Consider the following 22,216-nt stretch of genomic DNA (forward strand, 5'->3'; position numbering starts at 1 on the left):
TATTCGTTTCTTTTCTTAACCTACTGCAGTCATTTTTGCCAGGAAGGACCATTTATGCGGCCCGAGCCTCAACATTAGTGGGCCGGTTATGAATGACCGGCTTTAGCAAAACTGTGCGATTCGGACGATTACTGCAGTGGGCTTCCGATCCCAATATATCTTTCGTAAAAGTCACTAAAACCACAAACACTAGGGTCTATGCTAAACCGCGCTTTTGTTTTTCTTATTTTGATGAGATGAGGTTTGACACTCTAAATTATTTACTAATGATGTGTATTTATTGTGTATTTGCAAATTGCCATCGCATCTAAAAGTACTGTAAAATGACTAATTTTCACTGGGTTTAAATTTCACTGATTTAGCATTTCAGACATATTCACTGGGTTTTAAATTCATGCTCAATTTTACATATTCACTGGGTTTTAATTTAGCGCATTTCCAGTCAGTGAAATAAGCAAAATTAAAACTTAGTGAATAATTAACCTATTTACAGTGACAAATTCTTTATATATTTTATACGGTAACACCATGGGGAGCGTAGTGTTGTGAGGGCGTTGCCCAAAACAACTTTCTACTCTCCCGGGGTGTCACGGTTGCCTAGTAATACACTAGTTAAATTTTACCAGTAGGTGGCAAGGTCAACATAATTTCCCCATCAACAAAGTACCCCTTGATTCCCACCATAGGCTGGCATTCATCACCGTGACGAACCTATTTCAAGAAATCTTACATAATTTGAAATATCTTTTTACTCTCATAACATTACAGCATTCGGACCAAGCGATTTCAATTTTGCATCGGGCAATTATGGCCAGTGTTATCAACAGCTCTGCGATCTCTCTCTAGCATATTTGATAAAAATTGCTACTCACCTTATTATTGGACTTTTTTTTTGTGATTGTTATATAAATATAATACTTGAAATAGTCAAAATGTAGATAAAAAAAACGCCAAATTAGCTCGCTGTCTCTTGTGAAAACGTTGTCTATAGTTGTTTTATTAACAGGAACATATAGTATTTGATAACGGAAGTTGCGACTAATGTCGTTATTTTATTTTCGGATGCGAACGACCAGTTCTTGCTTACCAGTGACTTTTAAGCATGGAAAAGCGAAATTAACACTCATTTCACGTACAACGCGGATCTAAAAACAAGATTTTTTTTTTTATCTTGCGCAAATTGCAAATTTTGAAATTACATTCTACTGAAAATGTTTCTTGGGCGCCTTTTAAATCTAATAACCATCAGAGCTATGATTGAGAGAACATTTCAGTGAAAATTTTAAACAATTTTAGCCGGGCAATTTATTCTTCTAAATGCGTTTATTGATCGTAATTATACCCTGAATATAACAGTTGCGTAACGTGCTCGGCCAAAATTTGTACCGCTAATTGTGCATTTTCTTGTTGTGTACCCGAGTGCGACGGCTTTCAGAAATAGAATTAGGGAAAAAAACAGCACACTGTCATTCATTGAGCCTCACGTGTTTTGAAACGGAATACTTTCCAACGTGACAGAGAACATTTAAACAGTGACCTACATAACATGGGGCTTGAGTTACGTCCTTCCCGTCAGGAATCATCGCTAACAGTCGTTACAATGGGACTAAAAAGAATCGGAAAGTAGGAATTGGCGCCGACAACAATAATGAAACATTCAAATGCAAGTCAGTATTCACATCGAGGCCGGAATGATGAGGGCGTGGGTCAAGTGGACAACTGGAGAGAAGATTGTTAAAACGATGACTACCATGTCTGTCACAGCAACACTGACAATGCCATTGAATCTGTTTTCTCCTGTGTTCATGACGAGCTCACACTGTCAGTCAAAACACAATTGGTTTCGCATGAACATCACCACATTAATATTTGCACGCCTTATGCCATGCCAATGTCGAAGACGTTACCCAGGAATCTAACCATCCAATATTATATTTCGGTAGAACTTCTATATGTTGCAGTGTCTAGCATGACATTTCCAAATCTTTCCTGTCACCCCGAAGTTTATGATAATTCATTATTTTGTTGGTGTACTCAATTCCCAAATCTTTATTTCGGGATTGTAGTTGAATTGGGCACCAGAGGGCGGAATAAAACTGCGATTTATTGTTCAGTCAGTCCACAAGCCGATCGGTGACTCTGATTATACTCTGATTATATTGAAAACATTGAACTATCATTGAACACAACGACCAAAGAAACATGCAGATCAACCGTTTGTTATTATTATTATTATTATTATACAATTTTATGTTAGTCATTTATCATGTAACTATGACAATGTTCATTATTCTGATATGAGGACACAGACGGTTTTTTATAAGATATGGCAATCTGCTCTTACAGGATCCGGGTCATAGGCTACATAAACAACCTCTATTAATGGTGACCTACATAACTACTGACTTACGCCTACAGTAAGTTAAAAAGTTCAAGTTGGTTTCAAAAATAACTAATGATGTCGTGATAGTCAACTAAAAAAAAAAACACAAGAAATTAAAGTCCGAATAACGGATACTAGTAAATCAAAATGCATTGTAAGATGTTTATGTTCAAGCGGGTATTCACGTGACACGAATGAGGGCGTTGGTCAAAAACAAGTGAGCAGCTGGAGAGCTGAGATAATTTCCTGTCACAGTGAGGCTGACAATGCCAAGGAATGTGCTTTCTAGTGTGTACGTGACGAGCTTATACTGTCAGTCAAAAAGTTGTTGTGCAAATCAAGTGTGGGAGTCATCTGTTTGTCTGTCACCATGTCATTACATTCGATTGTAATTTGTTTTCACAAGCACGCCACCAGCGGTGAAAATGCTAAACGTTATTTTATTCGCCGCTATGTTTATGGTATTTCTTTAATAGCTTTTTAATATAAACCCTCCGAATAGAACCTGCTAAGGCATTAGTGATGATGTGATGGACGAATAAATGGACCTCGGCATGCGAAGATGCCAACTATATGTCAATCATTTTCATTTTTATTTTGGAAAATACTTGAGTGTATGTTGCTGCAGTTTAGCAGCTCTTATTTGCCGCTTAAGCTACCACGACCAAGAGAGCTGCATAAACTGCAGCAAGAGTGTATGCTGCGTGAATTCTGGTTATTATACACAAGTTACGTACGCAAATGAATACATTAGGGTCGCATAGTGAAACCAAAATGTAACTTCCCGGGGGCAACTCGAAAGAATACCTGGTACCAACGTTTGCGCATGGGCTTTTTAAAAAGCCCACAAACACGTGTTTACAATCCACAATTGTAACAGCTTTTCACTGACTGAAATTGTTTAAAGAATAATTGTTGTGAACGCACTCGATACGTGATGATTTTGATCGTACGTGAATACTGTTGTCATTTTTGTATCATGGAAAAAAGTGCATAACGCGCGTAAACTGTTTTTAGCTTAAAAAACACCTTTTTACACGTTTTCGCCCCCCCCCCCCTCCGAGTCTTCCTGACTCCATAAATTAATAGTGGCGCCCTGTAAAGCGGTATAACGGCTACGCGGCTCGCGTTAGTATTTTGTGTATACAATGCAAGTTACTAGTATACGCTTTATATCCGTCGTATGGGACCGATACTGAACACGAAACAATGAACTGTGACGTTTTAAAGTAATACAGCTTAGCTAACTGTCGGACGTAGAATTTTTCCGATTGCTTGGTTTGAGTCCCTGGAACATCTGAGAACAGGTTTTACCTCATCGGGTACTAAAAACTTTATAAAAACGTAGTGTTTGTTTGTATCACCTTATATTGGCATATATGAACATCTGGTAACACAGGAACATCTACATATTGTTACTTTCAATTGCCATCTAAATTTGATGAAATTACACCAAATGACAAGCCATTCACGAGTAATAGTTTCTATGAAGGAATGAATTGCTAAATTGACCTGGATACCTTAACGATACCAACGACTCGGAAGTGCTAATATTATCTATATTAAATGGGAGAATGGTGAACGTGAAAGACAAATTTATAATTTCTGAGGGATGGACACGCATTCAAATATCCTTGCTGTGGTCATTTGACATCACAGTTTTGGTGTCTGAATTTTGCTGTGCTGTCCTCAACGACCATGAATGGGTGATATCAAGCTAAACCTATACATTCGAGTAGCAGCTTTGGTAGCGAGACATGAGCGAGGAGTGATTTACGCTACACTATAGAAAACACAATATAAGGTTGCCTCATTTCAATATTTAATTATGATAAAACATAATATTCCCATAATGATGTAAATTACAGGTAAATACTTGTTAGTAGATTAAGTCGCATAAAATCAGACAGCAAACAAACATGTCCTAGACTGCCTGCAAGCTGGCAGTACCAGATTTTATTAAAATGAGGTCTTGAGCCTTGTGACTTCAAATATTGAAAAATACATACTAGTACATCGTTAAACAAAAAGCACTACTTACAAGAAACTCACCATTGTCTGTTTGCTAAAATGATAACCCGGACAAGCCCTGTCCCCCTCATCTCAGCCATTTGATATGATGCAAACACTTGGTTGATATATTCTTTGCTTGACCAAATGATTAAAATGCTTAATCACAGTCCCTCCACACTGTGGTTTAACGCATTAAGCAATGAGTGTTACTGTAAAGGGGTTAATTATTCACTGGGTTTTAATTTCGCTTATTTCGCTGACTGGAAAATGTGCTAAATTAAAACCCAGTGAAAATGTAAAATTTAGCATAGAACACATTATCTAAATGATAAAACCGTGAATTTAAAACCCACTGAATATGCCTGAAATGGTAAATCAACGAAATTTAAACCCAGTGAAAATTAGTCATTTTACAGTAATACACAACAAAATTTTCATTAAAATACATCCTAGTCAAATTGACAGAAGTGTCAACATGAACTGTATATCAATGATCCAGTATACTATATTTGCAATTTTAGATTTAAGTGCATTTCTATTGTGGGTGTGCTTTTTATTGAGCAAATACCGTACATACAATTGATCATTTAAATTTCATCTGCACACCAATTGTGGTTTATTTCACGCAATATTCACATTATATCTTTATGACATTTCTTTTATCAGTATCACCACAACATGATATTGAATGTTTTTAAAACTATAGTTTTTGTTTTTTGAAAACTGAAAAATTATACAATTTTCAATTTTTTTACCTAATTAAATTGAATGAGTTTGGATGTCAATGAACTGAGCATGGAGAACTGATTTTCCCCATTTGTGGAAGCCAAAAATGGTAACCATTTTAAAATCTAAGAAAAAAAACCCAGATGTGACAAGAATACAAAGTTTGTTCAATAACAAAAATCCAATAACTTGTCAAATAAAATTTTCCAACTAAACTAAAGAGTAGTCATCAATGATCACTTAATTTGCTTGTTCAATGAGAAAATTTCCCATTAAGAATATTAAATAAAATAATATCAAGATGGCCAAAACACAATTTAAAAAAAAAGATGAAAAATTGGATAAAATTACAATCAATATATGATAAAATGAAACAAGCAGCCTGTCGACTGAGATAGCTCCGCTGTTAGCAATGCACATGGCAATTAAAGAGCAGAAGATATCATTACAAAATGAACAAATCTGAGAGAGGTCCACATGTAGTACCTATATGTATAATATATCAAAGCAATTGGACTTGCGGTTTTCAACAAGAAGTCGAAAATATCACTTTTTACCAAAAATGACAAAAATATTCATCAAAATTAGAGAATTAAAGATATCATTATGAAATGAACAAATCTGAGAGAGGTCCACATGTAGTACCTATATATGTAATATCAAAGCAATTGGACTTGCGGTTTTCAACAAGAAGTCGAAAATATCACTTTTTACCAAAAATGACAAAAATATTCATCAAAATTAGAGAATTGAAGATATCATCATGAAATGAACAAATCTGAGAGAGGTCTACCCCAGGTACATATACACCAAGTATCAAAGCATTCAGGCTTGTAATTTTCAAGAAGAAGTCGAAAAAGTAAAACATTGACACGGACGACGGACAATCACTCATATGATAAGCTCCGCTCGACAAAGTCGACAGCGGAGCTAAAAATGCATAATGAATGTACCATCAATGCAAAATGTTTAGTCAATTTATTTGTTGAAATAAACTTAGTTGTTAATGCTAAAAGGGTGGTCCTAATTGATATGGAGTTCATATCATACACAATTCATGTAAAATGAATTGTTTGTTTACATGAAATTCGAACATGCGCTGCGCGACGACCACCGCTCTTCAATAAATCTTCATACTTTGTTTCACCCTTGATATGTTCGTTATATTCTGCATGCATTCTAGTTTAAATACCTGTATCAGGTCAAGGTCACAAGATGACTGATCACAAGGTCACTGATCACAAGGTGACTGATCCAGCAGTTTAATCATGAATATATTGGAAGTTACGATGCAGAACCTTTGGGACAAATACACTAGCATACAGTTCCTTGTTTATTTTTTGGTGTTATTTCTTTTAATAAAATAAAATATGTAAATGTGTAAATAAATGAAGAAAGCTGGGTTCCCGCGAACCTTGTTTATTTTGTGCTAACCCAGTTTTCGCCATTTACGCAATCCCATATTTTGTTGAAAAAAACACCAAAAAATAAACAAGAGACTGTATGCAAGTCAAAGCAAATTACTGCGGCCATGTCAACTACCATGTCATCGTTATATGTACATCAAGAACCACTTCAGTGGCACTAATAGACTGCCACCAACTGACTGTATTACAGATACACTCTGTATTACTGGAAACAGTTATATTTTTTGAAATGTTGACATTTTCATAATTTGTAAGCATATGCAATAACTGAGAGACACTTGTCTTAAAACTCGACTGCTGAATGTCACTACAGATTGCCGATATTTATTGTATAAAAAAAAACAGCAGACGTTGTTAAGGACCAAGTGAAATATTCCCTGCTACAACACTTTACAATTCACTTCGACTCTCGTAATCCACAAGTTTATCTGTTGTCAAATTGAAGAGGTGCACAGTACTAGTATGTTATTTACTATCGACACAAAGTAAATTTGTTAATTTATGCAACAAAGATCTCAAGTTTACATAGATTTAATGTAAATTGTACCATAATACACTTTTTTTACAATAAACTACTATCATGATAGAGAGCACTGACATCTGAATACAAATTATGTCAAAAAAATTGAAGTCAAATTCATTCAACAATGTCAGTTTTAGTCAGTAAATTTTCAGAAATTACAACAGTGGGGATAAGTGTCATCAATGTTGATAATAGTATCCCATGATTCCATGGTGCAAACCCAGGGATTCTTATCTATCACTTTAATACTGATATGAAGTGAGATGGAATTAGTGTTTCCTAATTTTTCACTTCTTGACTTACCGTACTTTACAAAAACATATGCAAACAAAGCGTCAGGAAGCTAACATTCCCTCACTTGTTCAACTCCTATTTTATGTATTCCTCATTCCAAATTGTTTTCATCCATGTTTCTACTATCAAACCGACAACAAGGTACAATTTACAGACATTATTTTCTTTAAAGTGCAATTATTACAGCAATTCTTCAGTTTAAAAAACAAGAATAAACATTTTTTACAGTTCTTCTTCTTCTTTTTCACCTGTCGGGTTTGTTCACTGTAAAGACTCGGGCTGTGCTGTCACCAGATGCTGTCACCAGTGAGTTGCCATCCCTGGAAAAAGATGAATAAATAAATAAATACAGCATACTAATAATGATTAATAATGTAGTAATTTCAGAAGGACCTTTCCCCATTGACCAAACTTAAGGTTGTGACAGTCGCATTGTAGTCAATAAATTTCAAAACACTCAACTTGATGCATCTGGGAGGGGGTATCATTTAATTATGCCTTAATTTTAATTGAGCCCTGTTTCTATAGTGATTTGATATCAGTACATAATTTCTTCTCACCTTGTTAATGTCATATCTAGTATCTCTGCAACATGTCCAGACCATAGGGTTAGAAGCTGCCCAGATCTACCATCCCAGAGTCGTACACTACCATCCAGACAACTTGTGTACACCATAGGTGAAGATAAATCCCACTGTAGACGCACTATTCCTGCCTACAAATAAAAAAATATTATTTAGTAATAAAATTATAGTTTTGTTGCCAATTAACCTTTTCATCACCAGACTTTCTCGCCTTAATTTTTCTGCACTTATTTCTTATATACTTCAATATTTCTGGAAATGAACCCTAATTTTGAAGACAACAGACAAAATTTGATTCAATTTTCATTTTTCACTCAAAAACTTTGGCCATGTTTGTGCAGACTATAAACTGGACTATTTTGTAAATTTGTTATGAACAGAGTGAACTGGTGGTGAAAACGTTAATAGTGAGTCAATGTGTAGGTGGCTACTTGGCTAACTGTATCATCACTTACAAATGAATGCCGGTCGTGAATTGTTTACATGTGCACATACATGTATATTATTGCATGTAGCATTGAAAAAATTGGTTTCAAAATCTGTCTACCACTAATTGTTTTAGTACTAATCAACAACATCTTAACCTTTTTGGTTCGCTGTTAATCTGTCTTTTGGGAAAAATGATAAAATATTATGCATAAAATGGCATTTTGGCAGATGTTTTCATTCACCACAAGAGATCTCCTCATTTCAAAACCTTCTAAGATATCGTCACTTTTTTTTTAAATACAATCTTGTAAGATACCATATCTTTTGTTTTTGCATATGTCACAGAGCAACATTTTGAGATACATGTATATTCTTGCCATAGAAAACAATGGTAAAATGTCCTAAAAAAGACTAAACATGTCATTTCAAATGCATTGTATGGCGACAACTAAATTCATTAAGAAACCCATTAAGAAAATGACAACACCTACTTTTGTATAGCATTCTGCCTTAATTAAATTTTGGACTGTTATGACAACTATGCAATATAATTTGCATTTTACATTCAATTTGTTATTTTAAAAATGTATTGTATGTTTAACTTTACTTTTAATATTTCGATGAATGTCAGCACCTCCAAATGTTGGTGATTATTTTTGCTTCTTTGATTGTTGGTTCAAATTATATTTGCTTACACAATGTTCAAAACAATAATTCACCTCTAGGTTTTATTGTGCAGTTTCTGTATTTGCTTTACTCTAGTAAGCACATGCTTTATTAATGACAGAGCTATGTCAATATGTATACAATGCAATAAATTCAAATTTTGATGTACTGTATTTACTCTATCAGTAGTGCATGCGCTTAGATAAATTACAGACTGTGGTGTTTCTATGGTCAAAATAAGGAACATTTCAAAGATTTATTACAAAATTAATATTATTATACATCTGTCATCGTAATTTTGCGGTATTTTACAGGGCATTTTCATCCTACCATATAAGGAAATGCAAATTCCAAATATGGAATGCTTACGCGGGTAAGCGTCCTCTAATAATAAAAACAAACATGGCTGCCATCAGGGTTTGACCGAACTCCACACAAAGAAGTTCGCTGATTTTGTTCTGAACTTTTTGGATTTCAGCATTCTCATGATGTATCCTTGGAATGAAATGATGTATAATAATAAGGTTATTACGAGGATACCTCAAAGTATGCACTCAGACAGTACGCCACGCTGTGCGTTGGTTGATATTTCAGCTGTACTGTGCATACTTTGAGTAATTCTTGTAATAACCTTATATTATTTATGGTATATATGCACTTCTCTTTTGATTCACTTTTAATAAGAGCATATACAGTATACCATTATTGGAGTTGGCGTTCATGCGTGGGGGATAAAGTAATGACTTGTTACCAACCTCGTGCTTACATTGATTTCGGAGTTTCTGCGTTGATATATCCCATATCGTCAGAAAACCATTCAAGGATCCCACAGCAGCTAATGGTAAACTGCAAGAAAAACAATGTACCGGTAATCACAATGTGTAATAGGCTTGGTGAGGTAATAAGCTACGATATGCTGTTTCAAGAACTTTACAATGTTGTGTGCCTTGAAAGATGTTGTTCAAAAACATAGTGAATTGAAAGATATTTGCACCGAATTCAAATTTTGCACTACTGAGCATGTTACTACACATATATGCACAATGCATTATGGGATAGAAGAATCCATTGTATATCTTACTCACTGAATTAGAATGTCTATGTTGTGAAACAATTTTAGAATTCATTAACAATATCTTTTTCACCCATGTCAAGGGGAGAAATAGTGTCACTACAGAAACCAGTGTAAAAATACAATATTGTCCTTAATTCATTTTTGTTTTATTTTTTATTTTCACATTTTGGACATTTCGAAAGTAATAAACTTTATTATTTTTAGAATCCTGATGGCATTAATTCATAATATTAAAAAGAATGATGAAAATGACATATATCTTCAATTCGAATTGACCCTGTTTAAGTACAAATTTAATTGACATGATGTAACCACATTATGAGCAAAATAATGACACTTTATGGGCAGGACCAGGGATTGCGTTAGTCATGATGAGAAAATTTAGAGGAGTTGACAATTTATTCATATTCATATTAAGTGAATCTGAGCTATGATTTGAATATTCATGTTTAGTGAATGACAGCAATGATTTGAATATTCATATTAAGTGCATTTGGGCTATAATTTGAATATTCATATTAAGTGAATCTGAGCTATGATTTGAATATTCATATTTAGTGAATGTCAGCAATGATTTAAATATTCATATTAAGTGCATTTGGGCTATGATTTGAATATTCATATTAAGTGATTCTTGGCTATGATTTAAATATTCATATTAAGTGAATGTCAGCTATGATTTGAATATTCATATTTAGTGAATGTCAGCTGTGATTTGAATATTCATATTTAGTGACTACCTGATTCGAATATGAATATTCATATTTAGTTAGACTGGCGCAGTCGGAGCGATTAATTTGTTTTTGTAGTTTAAATAAAATAAAATAAAAAATAGCGAAATGGAGGTGTTAGCGTAAAATCACCCTGACTGGTTTATTCTGCAGGAAATTCATTGCTATTAAATATTCATGATGCACATATTATAATGAGGTGGGCGCGGAAATACATGCATAATGAGGTCAACATGGTAAAGGTCACACTGCAGACCCAACATGGCGGCACGTTGAAATTCGAGTTTGTCGTAGTCGTCGTTTCTAATTCATCACAATGTGTAAAAAAGTAACCCGTACTAGTCGTAGAACTAAAAAATATCGACTGCTACAATCAGCCGACGTCTTCTCGGTCAGATGTCACTTGAAGAGACGCTGTGATTGGCTCAGATGATTTCAATTAGAACACTTTTTAACATAATTACCCGTTGAAAAATCGACGGGTTCCTGCAGTGTCGATAGAGGGCCATGCAGAGTAAACCAGTCGGGGTGATTTCACAGTTACAAGGGATTTTGCGCTAACACCTCCATTTCGCAATTTATTTAATTTTATTTAAGGTAGCGAGACTATTATTTGTGTTGAAAATTACGATTTTCACATTTATTTATTAATTGATGAAATGCACTATAAACTTTCATATGATAAAGTCAACATAACATAGAATGTCATGTAAGTTGGTTAAAATGCATATTTTCTGAAGGGAAGCAAGGCAGCCTCAGTAGTGTTTTCCAAAATCAACAATACAGGTTTAATCTGTGTGCCTATAAATTTCAAAGATAAACTCAAGACAAAGCAATGTTAGGATGTGTTATCAGTAGCTATCTGACACACAATGAGTGTTTCCAAACATTCGAGTGGTTTGTCTCCGCCCCTGTTTGTTTCACAGATTAGTCATTTGCATATGAATGTGTCAGACACAAGGTCACACAGCCACTGAAAAAAATCATTGATTTTGGTGTTTTCATATGCCGAATTTATCCAATTATAGCTATCCCATTCCTTTATTTTTTGGTTTCCAATAGCCTTACACATTTGGATGCCCCTACACATGGTAAAACAGACCTTGATGGGAAAACAAATTGATTGTGCCGATAAACAAGCTTGAAAATCTTTGCTGTTACTTCATGGACGTTTTCTAGGAGTTTATGTTTTTCAAAATACAATGTCTTTAACAAAAAAATAACGTATACTTATTGTCGTCGGATTAACACCAAATTTTCACAGCTTTAAGGTGACAATGAGAGGAACTTGAATGTGTCCAGACAAACTATTTCATCGATTATTTACCAACGAGTTGTGGTTTGAGTTGGGGGCAATGTGACTAAAACAGTAATCGAAATTCAGCACACTATTTTTTAAAACGCGTTGCTTGAATAAAACTGACCAGACACATTCAATTTACCAGACTATTGAACAACTAGGAAAAGTGAAAAAAATACTTCTTATCGCCAGCGTAAATGCGTAATTATTTTTTTTACAGAAAAAGTAATTTTTCACCTTTGATTGAGTAACGCGTCGTAGAGTGCAGATACGGGCATGCAAAATACACTTGTGAAAAGCTTGAAGTCTGGCGATTCTAAAAATATATACTTTCCCGGGTCTATTTGTAGTCATTTAGTCACAATTAGAAGATGAAAACAAGTATGCAAATAATAGTCTCGCTACCTTAAACTACAAATAAAAATTAATCGCCCCGACTGCGCCAGTCTAATATTTAGTGAATGTCAGCTATGATTTGTATATTCATATTTAGTGAATGAGAGATATGATTTGAATAGTCATATTTAGTGAATTTGAGCTACGATTTAAATATTCATATTAAGTGAATGTCAGCTACGTTTTGAATATTAATATTAAAAAATGAATATGAGCTATGAATTGAAAATTCATATTTAGTGAATGTCAGTTATATCATGAGTGAATACCTGATTTGAATATTCACAAGTGAAAGATAATTAGATGCATATATACCTATTACAGAAACCAACAGCTTCTACAGAGTTTGAGTCATCACTATTTGAATCTCCCACTGAAAATGTTGCTATCACCTGTAGTAGAAAACACTGATGTATAATTCCCAATGATGCTACAAAACTTTTACTCAATAAACGTATATCACAAATACGAGCTTCACTACAGCAAGTAAGTAATGTAATTTGTTGCCAACACATTCATAGATTTCCAATAAGTGGTCATGCCAACATTTTGGATTTGAGTAACACTGATCCAAAACATTGTTAAGCCAAGCAATCATCATTTATATGTAGACCAGTTGAATACAATGTTTGTAAGGCCAAGACTACCGGTAGTGACGTTTTCGACACAAGCCCACTGAACTATTTTGCTCAAAATCAAAGATGGCTACCGCTGCATTATATTACATTTTGTTCAGATTTGCGATGATTTCCACTGTTCTATTTATAGATTTGTAACATACTTTTAACAGACACTTGTTCAGAACCAACAAAGTAAATCACACTGGCTTGCCAATTGGAATGAACTGTTAACCACCTTACCTTTCCATTGTTTGGATTAAGTATTTTAGCTGTACCATCAACAGATCCTGACATCACCAATGATCCCTCATGATGACACGCCAACGAGGTCACACCGCCGCTGTGAGCTGATTGCCCTGTTTGGATGGGAAGCAAAAATATGTCTTGATTTAGCACCATGCATTACTGTTGAATTATTGTTATTTTTTATTAGACTAAGTATAAATATTATTATAACTTGCAAACCTGTGAAAGACTGTGACACACTGGCATCTTTCAAATCCCACACCCGTAAAGATCCATCCTCGTAACCAGCACAGCATCTTTTACCTACAAAACACATGCAATTACAAGGTCAATTCACAAATAAGTTTTTAATGCAAATGCCATTTTGTTTCCTACTGTGTTAATCATAGCAGAGAATCTGCACAAGTGAGAGGCAGTGCTTTTTCTAAACCTGCGACACCATTAAAGTTGCAGTTGAGGTAAGAGCAAAATTCGATACATCAAAAATAAAAAAACAGTCAACAAAGAAGCTGCTCTCTGATTGATCTGACTGTTAGGGTTGGATAGCCAATCAGGCACAATCTTGTGAGTAGATTTACATTGATTCCAAAATTGTTGCATTTTAAAGGGTGATGGTTGTTGCACGGCACACGTGCAAACTATACACTGTGAATTTCTCACAATCCAATGCACTTTCCGTTTTCCAAGTGACGAGCACTATATGAAAGTTTTGATCTGGACATGAAAGGCATATAATACCAACTTTGGCTTCTTGGAAAATTCCTCTATGTACTAGTATTCCAATCAGGAATTGTGTTAGCATTTTCGGGTAACGAGCAGGTCATTGAGAAAATGAACTGGAACTTGCCATATATTCTGTGCACAAATGGGGCCCCTTTTAGCATTTACCGTAAGTGGGGGTCCCTCTTTAATATTGGGGGTCCAGGGAGCAGAATTTGGGGTTAACGCAATCCCTGGCTCATCATCCCAGCAATTCATCTGTGCAACACTCAAGTTTTGTTAATATGGGACTTGTATTCCATGCAATGCAGTGCGGCAACCAACAAACCTATAAGATACATGTATACATGAAATTTATCTTACCATCAAGTAATATTTTTCCTGTAGTAGTTTGCAGTCCTGGTCCTTGCATGGTCTTACAATCCCCTGTAGGTATCTTCCACATCCATACATTGCCATCAGCAGTACCGGCTAACAGTACATGAGCCACTGGATGCCATGTTATCCACTATAGAAAATAACAACAAAGTAACACCACAATGAGAAACATAATGCTATCATTTTTGTTGTTGCCATAATTTTGTTGTAACATATTTCAATGTATTTTTCTATATGTAATATTATTGTCTTGATAATTTTTTTGTATTTGAAAAGACATGGAAAATTATGAAAGTATATTTTGTAAATGATAACAATGTAGTTTATAGTATCAATTTGTAACAATAATTTAAAAAAAATAAAAGCTATCGCATGCAACCCCAACTAAATTCGATATACAATTGCACATTTTGGCCCAATATTTCGACAATTTGATCAGACCAGTCTTTAAAATACATTTGGTGATGAAATGCACATACCCTTCCCCCTCAATTCTGATACTACCTTTATGTCCATGTTTTAAAAATTACATTATTCTACCATCAATTAGACAGAAAGACTATTGTGGAGGTGAACCTTCACACACTTACCTCTAAATCAGAGCAATCAAATGACCATATCTCAGACTTGTTTGCAATTTTCCACACTTTTATTACCCCGCTCATATCCCCTGTCGCGAGAAGTTCAGAGTCGCTACTGAAGGCGACACATGTAACAGAATCTTTATGACCTACATTGTATAAAGTGATATGTTACAACGTTGCAAACCAGTGTGTACAATTACAGTGAAAATCAGCTTGACAGTTCAACATGAGCAACCTGCAACATTTTGTTTTGTTTGGTTATTTATTGAAATAATAATTGGAAGCTTATCTAAGTTAGAGCTGTTACAATATTTTCTCAACAAGGATCTGTCGTAGATGACGCTATCTAGAAATGCTAAATTCACCAGCAATATTCGGCTATTCAAACAATCAGTCTATTGGCTGAGATAGCTCTGCTGTTATCAACGCACATTTCAATTAAAGCATTGAAGATATTATCACAAAATGAACAAATCTGAGAGTTGGTTCATCTGTAGAAACAATATAGATTATATAATATCAAAGCAATCAGACATGTAGTTTCCAAGAAGAATTTGAAAAAATAAAAAGTTTCTGTTTGGTTATTAAGCAACTTGATTTGATTAACAGTATGCACTACAGTGATCATTGCATTTGGGTTTGTTTTTATTTGAAACATCTTCAACAAAATTAAAACCAATGCACATTACATTAAAATCACAATATTTGTTATAACTATACCAAAAGATTTTTTTGTTGAACTATAAACTTTTCAATGTCTAATTGAGAACCAAATTAAGGCTTTTCACTCTCGTATGATGCCTAAATTAAAGTGAAGTCTGAATTAGAATACTTATTATAAGGAATAAGTTTTAATTTAATTTAATTATTTTAGATTTAATTATTTTAAAATTAGTCAAATCTTACCTGTACATTCAAATACTTTTTGTCCATCAGAAATGTTCCATACAAATGCCTTGTCATCTTCCCCTCCTGTTACAACAAGGGAGCTTGTTTTGGGGTCAACATCACAAGAAAATACCGATGCTACAACAAACAAACAAACAAATATTACCGATAGTATGATGTAATTATTGGCATCCATGTGATGTGGCATCCATGTGATGGTAACAATGACCAGAGTATTTCTACATCGGTACAAATACTTGTTGGCTAGGGTTGTTTTTATTGTGTGCGCATATAATGAGAGAAACGTGTTTACCAGAATGCTCTTTAAAACAGACGTCAGCGTCATCTGGAAGATCATCTATTCCTGCCATTGCACCATCATCATCATCATCATCATCTTCACTAAAGTTGCCATGGTCACCTGGTTCCAGGTCCATCTCTCCCATCTCACCGGCTAATGCTTCAGGATCTGGTTGTGCAAATTACAAATTGTATTTGGAATGGAATTTACTCTATTTATTGATTGTTGGTTAGAGAATCAAGTAAACACACAGAATACTGATTAATAATTGCAGACGATGCTTTTTAGGTACACGTACCAAAAATAATTTATGCCACTTCAATTTTATTCTTGTGAAGCCAGCAAAAAACATGAAGCTTTATGATTTCTTTAAACATACAAGTTCCACGTAGACTCAGGTTACCTTTTTTTGTGGGTTCTTCATCCCTCTCCATAATAGTCTGGACATACATGAATGCTCAGTGTGGTCAGTGGGTGACCTTAGCATTGATTGGCTGATAAATATAGCACACTGCTATACATAATCCGAATAATATGCTAATTTTCCACACAATGGATGATAGCTATATGTACTCTACAGGCACTGTATCAGTTGCCATGTAGATGGGAATTTACATTAGTTAATGAGTGAAATCTTGACAACATGTCCAGACTATTAAGAGGGACGAAAGACTCGCAAAATAAGAGCAAAGTAACCAGGCTAAGTGTAGGTAGGTACTGGAGATTTATTTAGATTTATTTTATTTGGCATTAATAGCCAGTACATGTGGAACGAAGTGACGAGTATATGTGTACCGTAGTAAAAACAATTCTTACTTTCGTTTTCATCTTCTTCGAATTCTATAACGTCTAAGATGTCTTCACTACTGATTCCCTCATCCTCAAAACTGTCAGAACCGCTGTCGTCAGCCATTTTGTAACCTATTTACTAACTGTATGGAGAATGCGCTGTGGTCTAGAATATAATTAATATAAAGAGTAATACAAATGAAAAATAATCTACATCCAGAAAATTACATGTATGTACGTACATGTAATCTGGTCGATCATCTTTTTATTTAATGTAAATCTTCACACCAAGCAAATTATTTGCAGTATGTATATTGATCGGCCACAGTTTATTATGATGTAAATTGTTTTTGGGGTGCCGCATCTGTTTTGGTTGTGCTGGTCCTGGTAATGTGTAAGGCTCTGTGGAGGGACATATGATGATATCTGTTTTGCCAATTAACTTATCTTCAATTTTTCATAAAACATTTTTTGGTAAATCTACACATGCTTCAGCAAATTTTCTATATATACATGTACCGTATATATAGAAAATAAATAAATAAATATATATATACTGGGGTATATATATAAATCCTGTGATCTCCACATAGTAGTGAATCTTCCAGGCTCACTTTAGGGGTCTACCAATTGAAATCATGGCGGTGGCTGGAAGAAGAGAAAGAGTGTGATTGTTGTGTGGGGGAATTTTTTATTTTTTCTTTCGATGTGATTTTTTTAACAAAACTTCCAGCCACCCCACCTCCACACAGTTTTAAATGGTCAGCCCCTTTAAAAATAAATACACGTCTTTAAGATATTTTAACTTGGCTATTACTCTCATATTTAATGAAAATGATCAAAACTGACATACCTGATTAGTATTGTTTCCCCTCTAATACCTATGTACAACTGCCAGTGTTTTGTCAAATCATTCGATTAAGTGACTCACATTGCACGTCAATCTTATCATGGGGGCTACCATTTTGAAAAGCTCATGCATTATGGGTAATTAGGGTCAGACACATGTACTCAGTATTCAAGCACTCGAGGGGAAATTCTTATGTGTTTTTATATGTATTGAAAGAAGCATTTAATTTTTCAAAACGGCGAGTATTTGTCGTGTAAAAATACCTCAACAAATTCGAGCTCAAGTTTAAACTTTGGGGTCACTCTATGTCAAAGGTCAATCAACGTGTTGACGAGAAACGCCACTCTCCAGTGCTGTTGTTTGTTACCTGGAAGGCCGAAGGTGGATCACCAAAGAAAGTTTTTATGTGATAACAACCCTGCGAGTGTGTTACTGACGCACCAAGAAATTCAGTAAACATGCCAGCCCTTGGAATCAACGCGAAAATTGCTATAGGATGGTAAGTACACGAGTGATAGCATTGCGAAGTGTCAGCACCACGACGAGACCACAGGCGCTTGAAACGTTTCCTGGATAATAAAAATGACCTAAAGTGGGATCGGCATAATAATTCAGTCACCGGTACATTCCCCTACGACTCGTATAATAACACAAAGTAGGAAAGCGTTGACACCATGACATCGAAACTTCCCGAAAATAACACAATTTTCCAAATTATATTTCGATTCGCTTCACATAACTCAAGCATGATATCAGTAGAAACTATCGATCGACTTACATTACCTTTATTCGAACTAAAACGGGTTAAATTCTGTGAAAATCGAAACACCCGAGCAATATGAATCAATCAATCTACGCGGATATTTTGAAGCAGATGCCCGAACATGCGTATATGTTTGGAAAATCGTGTTATTTTCGGGAAGTTTCGATGTCATGGTGTCAACGCTTTCCTACCTTGTGTTATTATATGATTAGTAGGGGAATTTACCGGCGACTGACTAACTATGCCGATCCCACTTTAGGTCATTTTTTATTATCCAGAAAACGTTCCGAGCGCCTGTGGACGAGCCCGGACCCACGAACCCATTCCAGTATACGAACTCGGCCCAAATGTCGTAGTATAGTACCTGCTGTAGCACATTGTGTGTGGCGTCCAGTCGTGTTAAATGTGGCCGTACATAAATTTCGGAGCCGAAGTACTGATGATTTCACTACAACGATGTTCCCCAGTTCACGGTTGCGCCATCTTGGACGTGACCACTCATGCGAGGGAGTCCAGTGACCATTTGCGGGGGGGGGAAGGGGGGGGTTCCTGCCATCTTGGACTGCTGTAACTTATGGTGTTACAGTGACAGATGGATAATATAAGTAATTAATACACCACCACCAACGGAACAATCGCAATCACATCTTATCTCTCTTTCTCTCTCTCAAGTTAATTTTTGACTAAACTATCTACAAGTATCTCTTCAGCAACAGTCTAGTATAAGAATGTTGTAAGTGACAATTCTGTAACCACACATTAATTGCGATACATGCAAGCGTTGACAACATCTATTACACTGGTTTCAGTCAGAAAGATTACCAACTTATGGGCAATAGAGACATTAGCTTGTCATGGAATTGCTAGAATATGATCAGATTTTTAGTTTAAAGTTATAATATTACAGTGCTGAGATTTACTCATGCATTTTTTGTATGGTTTAATTTAATCACTATGCGGAGTACATTGTACTGTGGAATACTTTATTTTCGCTGGAATTAATTTTCGCTGAAAAGGCATTTTGTATGGATTTTATTTTCACTGATTTGTAATGAGTTTAATGTGAAATATAGTAAAAAAAGTATATTCGCTGGATTTTATTTTCACGGAATCATCCCTTCAGCGAAACCAGAGAAAATAAATTCCAAGCGAAAATAAAGTATTCTACAGTATTACCATGAGACTATGTATTGACCAACCATGAAAAGACTTTGCAATGTACCTCCTATTCTAATCCTAAATCTAACCGGACTCCTACCCCCTATTGCACCCTCAAAAATATTATATATGCCCCTCTTGAGGACGCATATAGTTATCTAGAGTGACATATACAACAGAATTGAGGTCTGGAGGGTTGGGTTTAGAGTAAGGGGTGGGGGTACATTGAAAAGTCCTTCCCCAATCACAACACAAAATCAGAAATTTACTGAACTGGAGCTATGGATGTCATCCTGGTTTAATTATTATTATTATTAATCCTTTATTTCAGGCCAAAAAAGTCCCATATTAAATACATAACAAACACGAACACTAATAAATACAACGTCTAAGATTAGTCCAAAATTTGGATAAGAAAAAACTGTCAGAGTTGACACAAGTACGAATTAAAGCATTATCACTCGTAAGTAGGCGCTGACTGAAGTTATATAATGCCTTGCGCTGAAGAGATTCAAAGTTGAAAATATTTCTATTCACGCAATTACCACTAGCGCTGCTAGCCAGTTTAAGGCTAAAGATCAATCTTATAGCGTTATTATAAGCCACTCGCACAGTATTCACAATTTGTGTACGATAATCACACCAAACATTCAAACAATATATACTGTATAAATACGTTCTAAATAACAAACACTTAACGTACTCTGAACTTTTTATAAATTTTCGTAAAATAAAAATTGTCCTAGCATAAATACACCGCAATTGTCGCTTCATATCAGCTTCATCCTTGCCATCTGATGACACCATATAGCCCAGGTACTTTTTCACTGAGACGAAAACAAGAGGTTTACCATACAAGTACACGCTTGGGACCCTTGTCTGTCCCCACGTTTTTGGACTACCGTTCTATTTGTCAATCACTTTCCAGAGATGTCTCAAGCAGCTTAAGATTTTGCTTATTAACCATGTTAGTTCATTATGTGCTTTCTGCTTTCCTGCCATTACCAGTTGATATAGCACAGTGGGGAAATGTATAACTGTTTTCCATTTGCTCAGCACATTAGATTATTCAGATTAGCCTGCTATTTTTATCAGCCAATCAGTGTGATGGACACCCCAAAGTAGCAGCTGGTAAGGGTTTTGAATACAAACTGTAGCAATATCATGCCATTCAAAAAGTAATTTTCTCTGTCACTTCACCTTACAGGTCAATTGTAATCACTGCAGCAGTGTCCTCCTTTGTCATTGCTAAGAAACAAGTGGATAAACAAAGAGTTGAAAATATGTTAAGCCGCCGGCGAATGAGAGAAGCTAATGTTGGAGAATATGAACCAGTGGGATATGGCAATGAACCGTACAAAAGAACGTGATGGAATTGAAAGGATTTAAAACTTTGCGTGAACAATCCTGTGCTAATCCATGCATACTAATTAGCCTCATTTGAATATTTATTTTCTTGTATAACAATATTTGAACTGTCATGTATGAAAACCAAGATAGCGCATACATGATATTATCATTCAGTAAATTTCTACAATTATGACAATATTCATTGTTAAGGCTTGATTGTCTTGCAAACTTGATAGTTGATTTGTGTAAAATTTTGTACCATTCGCAATCAGTACCCATTTCTCGCTCATTTCAAAACTATGATGTGTGTTGATTTTAGGAATATCAAACACATACAAGCATTCACAAATTTGTGTGTCACTGTGTGTTGATTGCTCACTGTAACATTATGTATTGAGTATGGAAATGAAATGTAATGTAACCATTTTCTCACAATTAAATTAAAGGGTTCCAATTCTAATATGTGTAGTTATGTTATTCATATATAGTTGTGCACCCAAGTACAGTTTTTCTGAATGGCCATATTTATACTCTAATATCTTGCATAGAAACAAATGGTGGGTGTAGCACTTGTAGAAATACATTCCAATTTGTAATAACCCCAAATAATTACATGATTTGTATTTGTACTGCAGTTGGTTGGATGTGACATACTGATGATAGTTTAAAATTAATTTGGGTATTTATACCACTCTTGGTCATGTGACCTATTTTGGGGGCAGTTTATTTCTGTAACTTCACACTTTGTTTTTTGTCTGCATGAAGATTAATAATTATTAAAGTTGTTTTTGCATTTCATATTAGTAATAATCAGTTTTTGGTTCGTGTAGATCATTGCTTCACACAATTGTTAGTTATAGACACTCCAGCTTGGTCAGGTGTCACAGTTTAGAATTTTACACTGTCCATAACCCTTGCCCTGATGTAGACGTTTCAAGAATAAATTTGTAACAGCGTGAAATGCTTCACAATGCACTGGATAAGGCCTGTTGTTTGTTCCACTGACAGCAATGAGAAGAAGC

General features: G+C 35.0%; 2 protein-coding genes across 3 annotated transcripts; one reads left to right on the forward strand and one right to left on the reverse strand.

The window, feature by feature from the left end:
- Positions 1–6,827: 6,827 nt before the first annotated feature.
- LOC100367617 (angio-associated migratory cell protein-like) lies at positions 6,828–18,049 on the reverse strand. Of its 2 annotated transcripts, none has more exons than XR_014928188.1 (12): positions 17,927–18,049; positions 17,101–17,239; positions 16,297–16,452; positions 16,002–16,121; positions 15,102–15,241; positions 14,497–14,641; positions 13,633–13,716; positions 13,408–13,523; positions 12,863–12,939; positions 9,812–9,891; positions 7,927–8,081; positions 6,828–7,686 (listed from the first exon to the last, which is right to left on the reverse strand). XR_014928188.1 is itself a non-coding variant. In XM_002734627.4 (12 exons), the coding sequence occupies exons 2-12, from the start codon at positions 17,195–17,197 to the stop codon at positions 7,611–7,613; spliced, it is 1,257 nt and encodes a 418-aa protein (XP_002734673.1). In that variant the 5' UTR covers positions 17,198–17,239; positions 17,927–18,049; the 3' UTR covers positions 6,828–7,610. The 2 variants fall into 2 exon arrangements, 1 of the variants encoding a protein (XP_002734673.1); XM_002734627.4 differs by having other exon boundaries at positions 9,801–9,891.
- A 193-nt stretch (positions 18,050–18,242) lies between these two features.
- On the forward strand, positions 18,243–21,654 carry LOC144351901 (uncharacterized). The gene is made up of 2 exons (XM_078009160.2): positions 18,243–18,422; positions 21,052–21,654. The coding sequence occupies exons 1-2, from the start codon at positions 18,382–18,384 to the stop codon at positions 21,212–21,214; spliced, it is 204 nt and encodes a 67-aa protein (XP_077865286.1). The 5' UTR covers positions 18,243–18,381; the 3' UTR covers positions 21,215–21,654.
- The last annotated feature ends 562 nt before the right edge of the window (positions 21,655–22,216 follow it).

The sequence above is a fragment of the Saccoglossus kowalevskii genome, chromosome 22 (genome assembly GCF_978046115.1).
Source record: "Saccoglossus kowalevskii chromosome 22, keSacKowa6.1, whole genome shotgun sequence".
NCBI lineage: Eukaryota > Metazoa > Hemichordata > Enteropneusta > Harrimaniidae > Saccoglossus > Saccoglossus kowalevskii.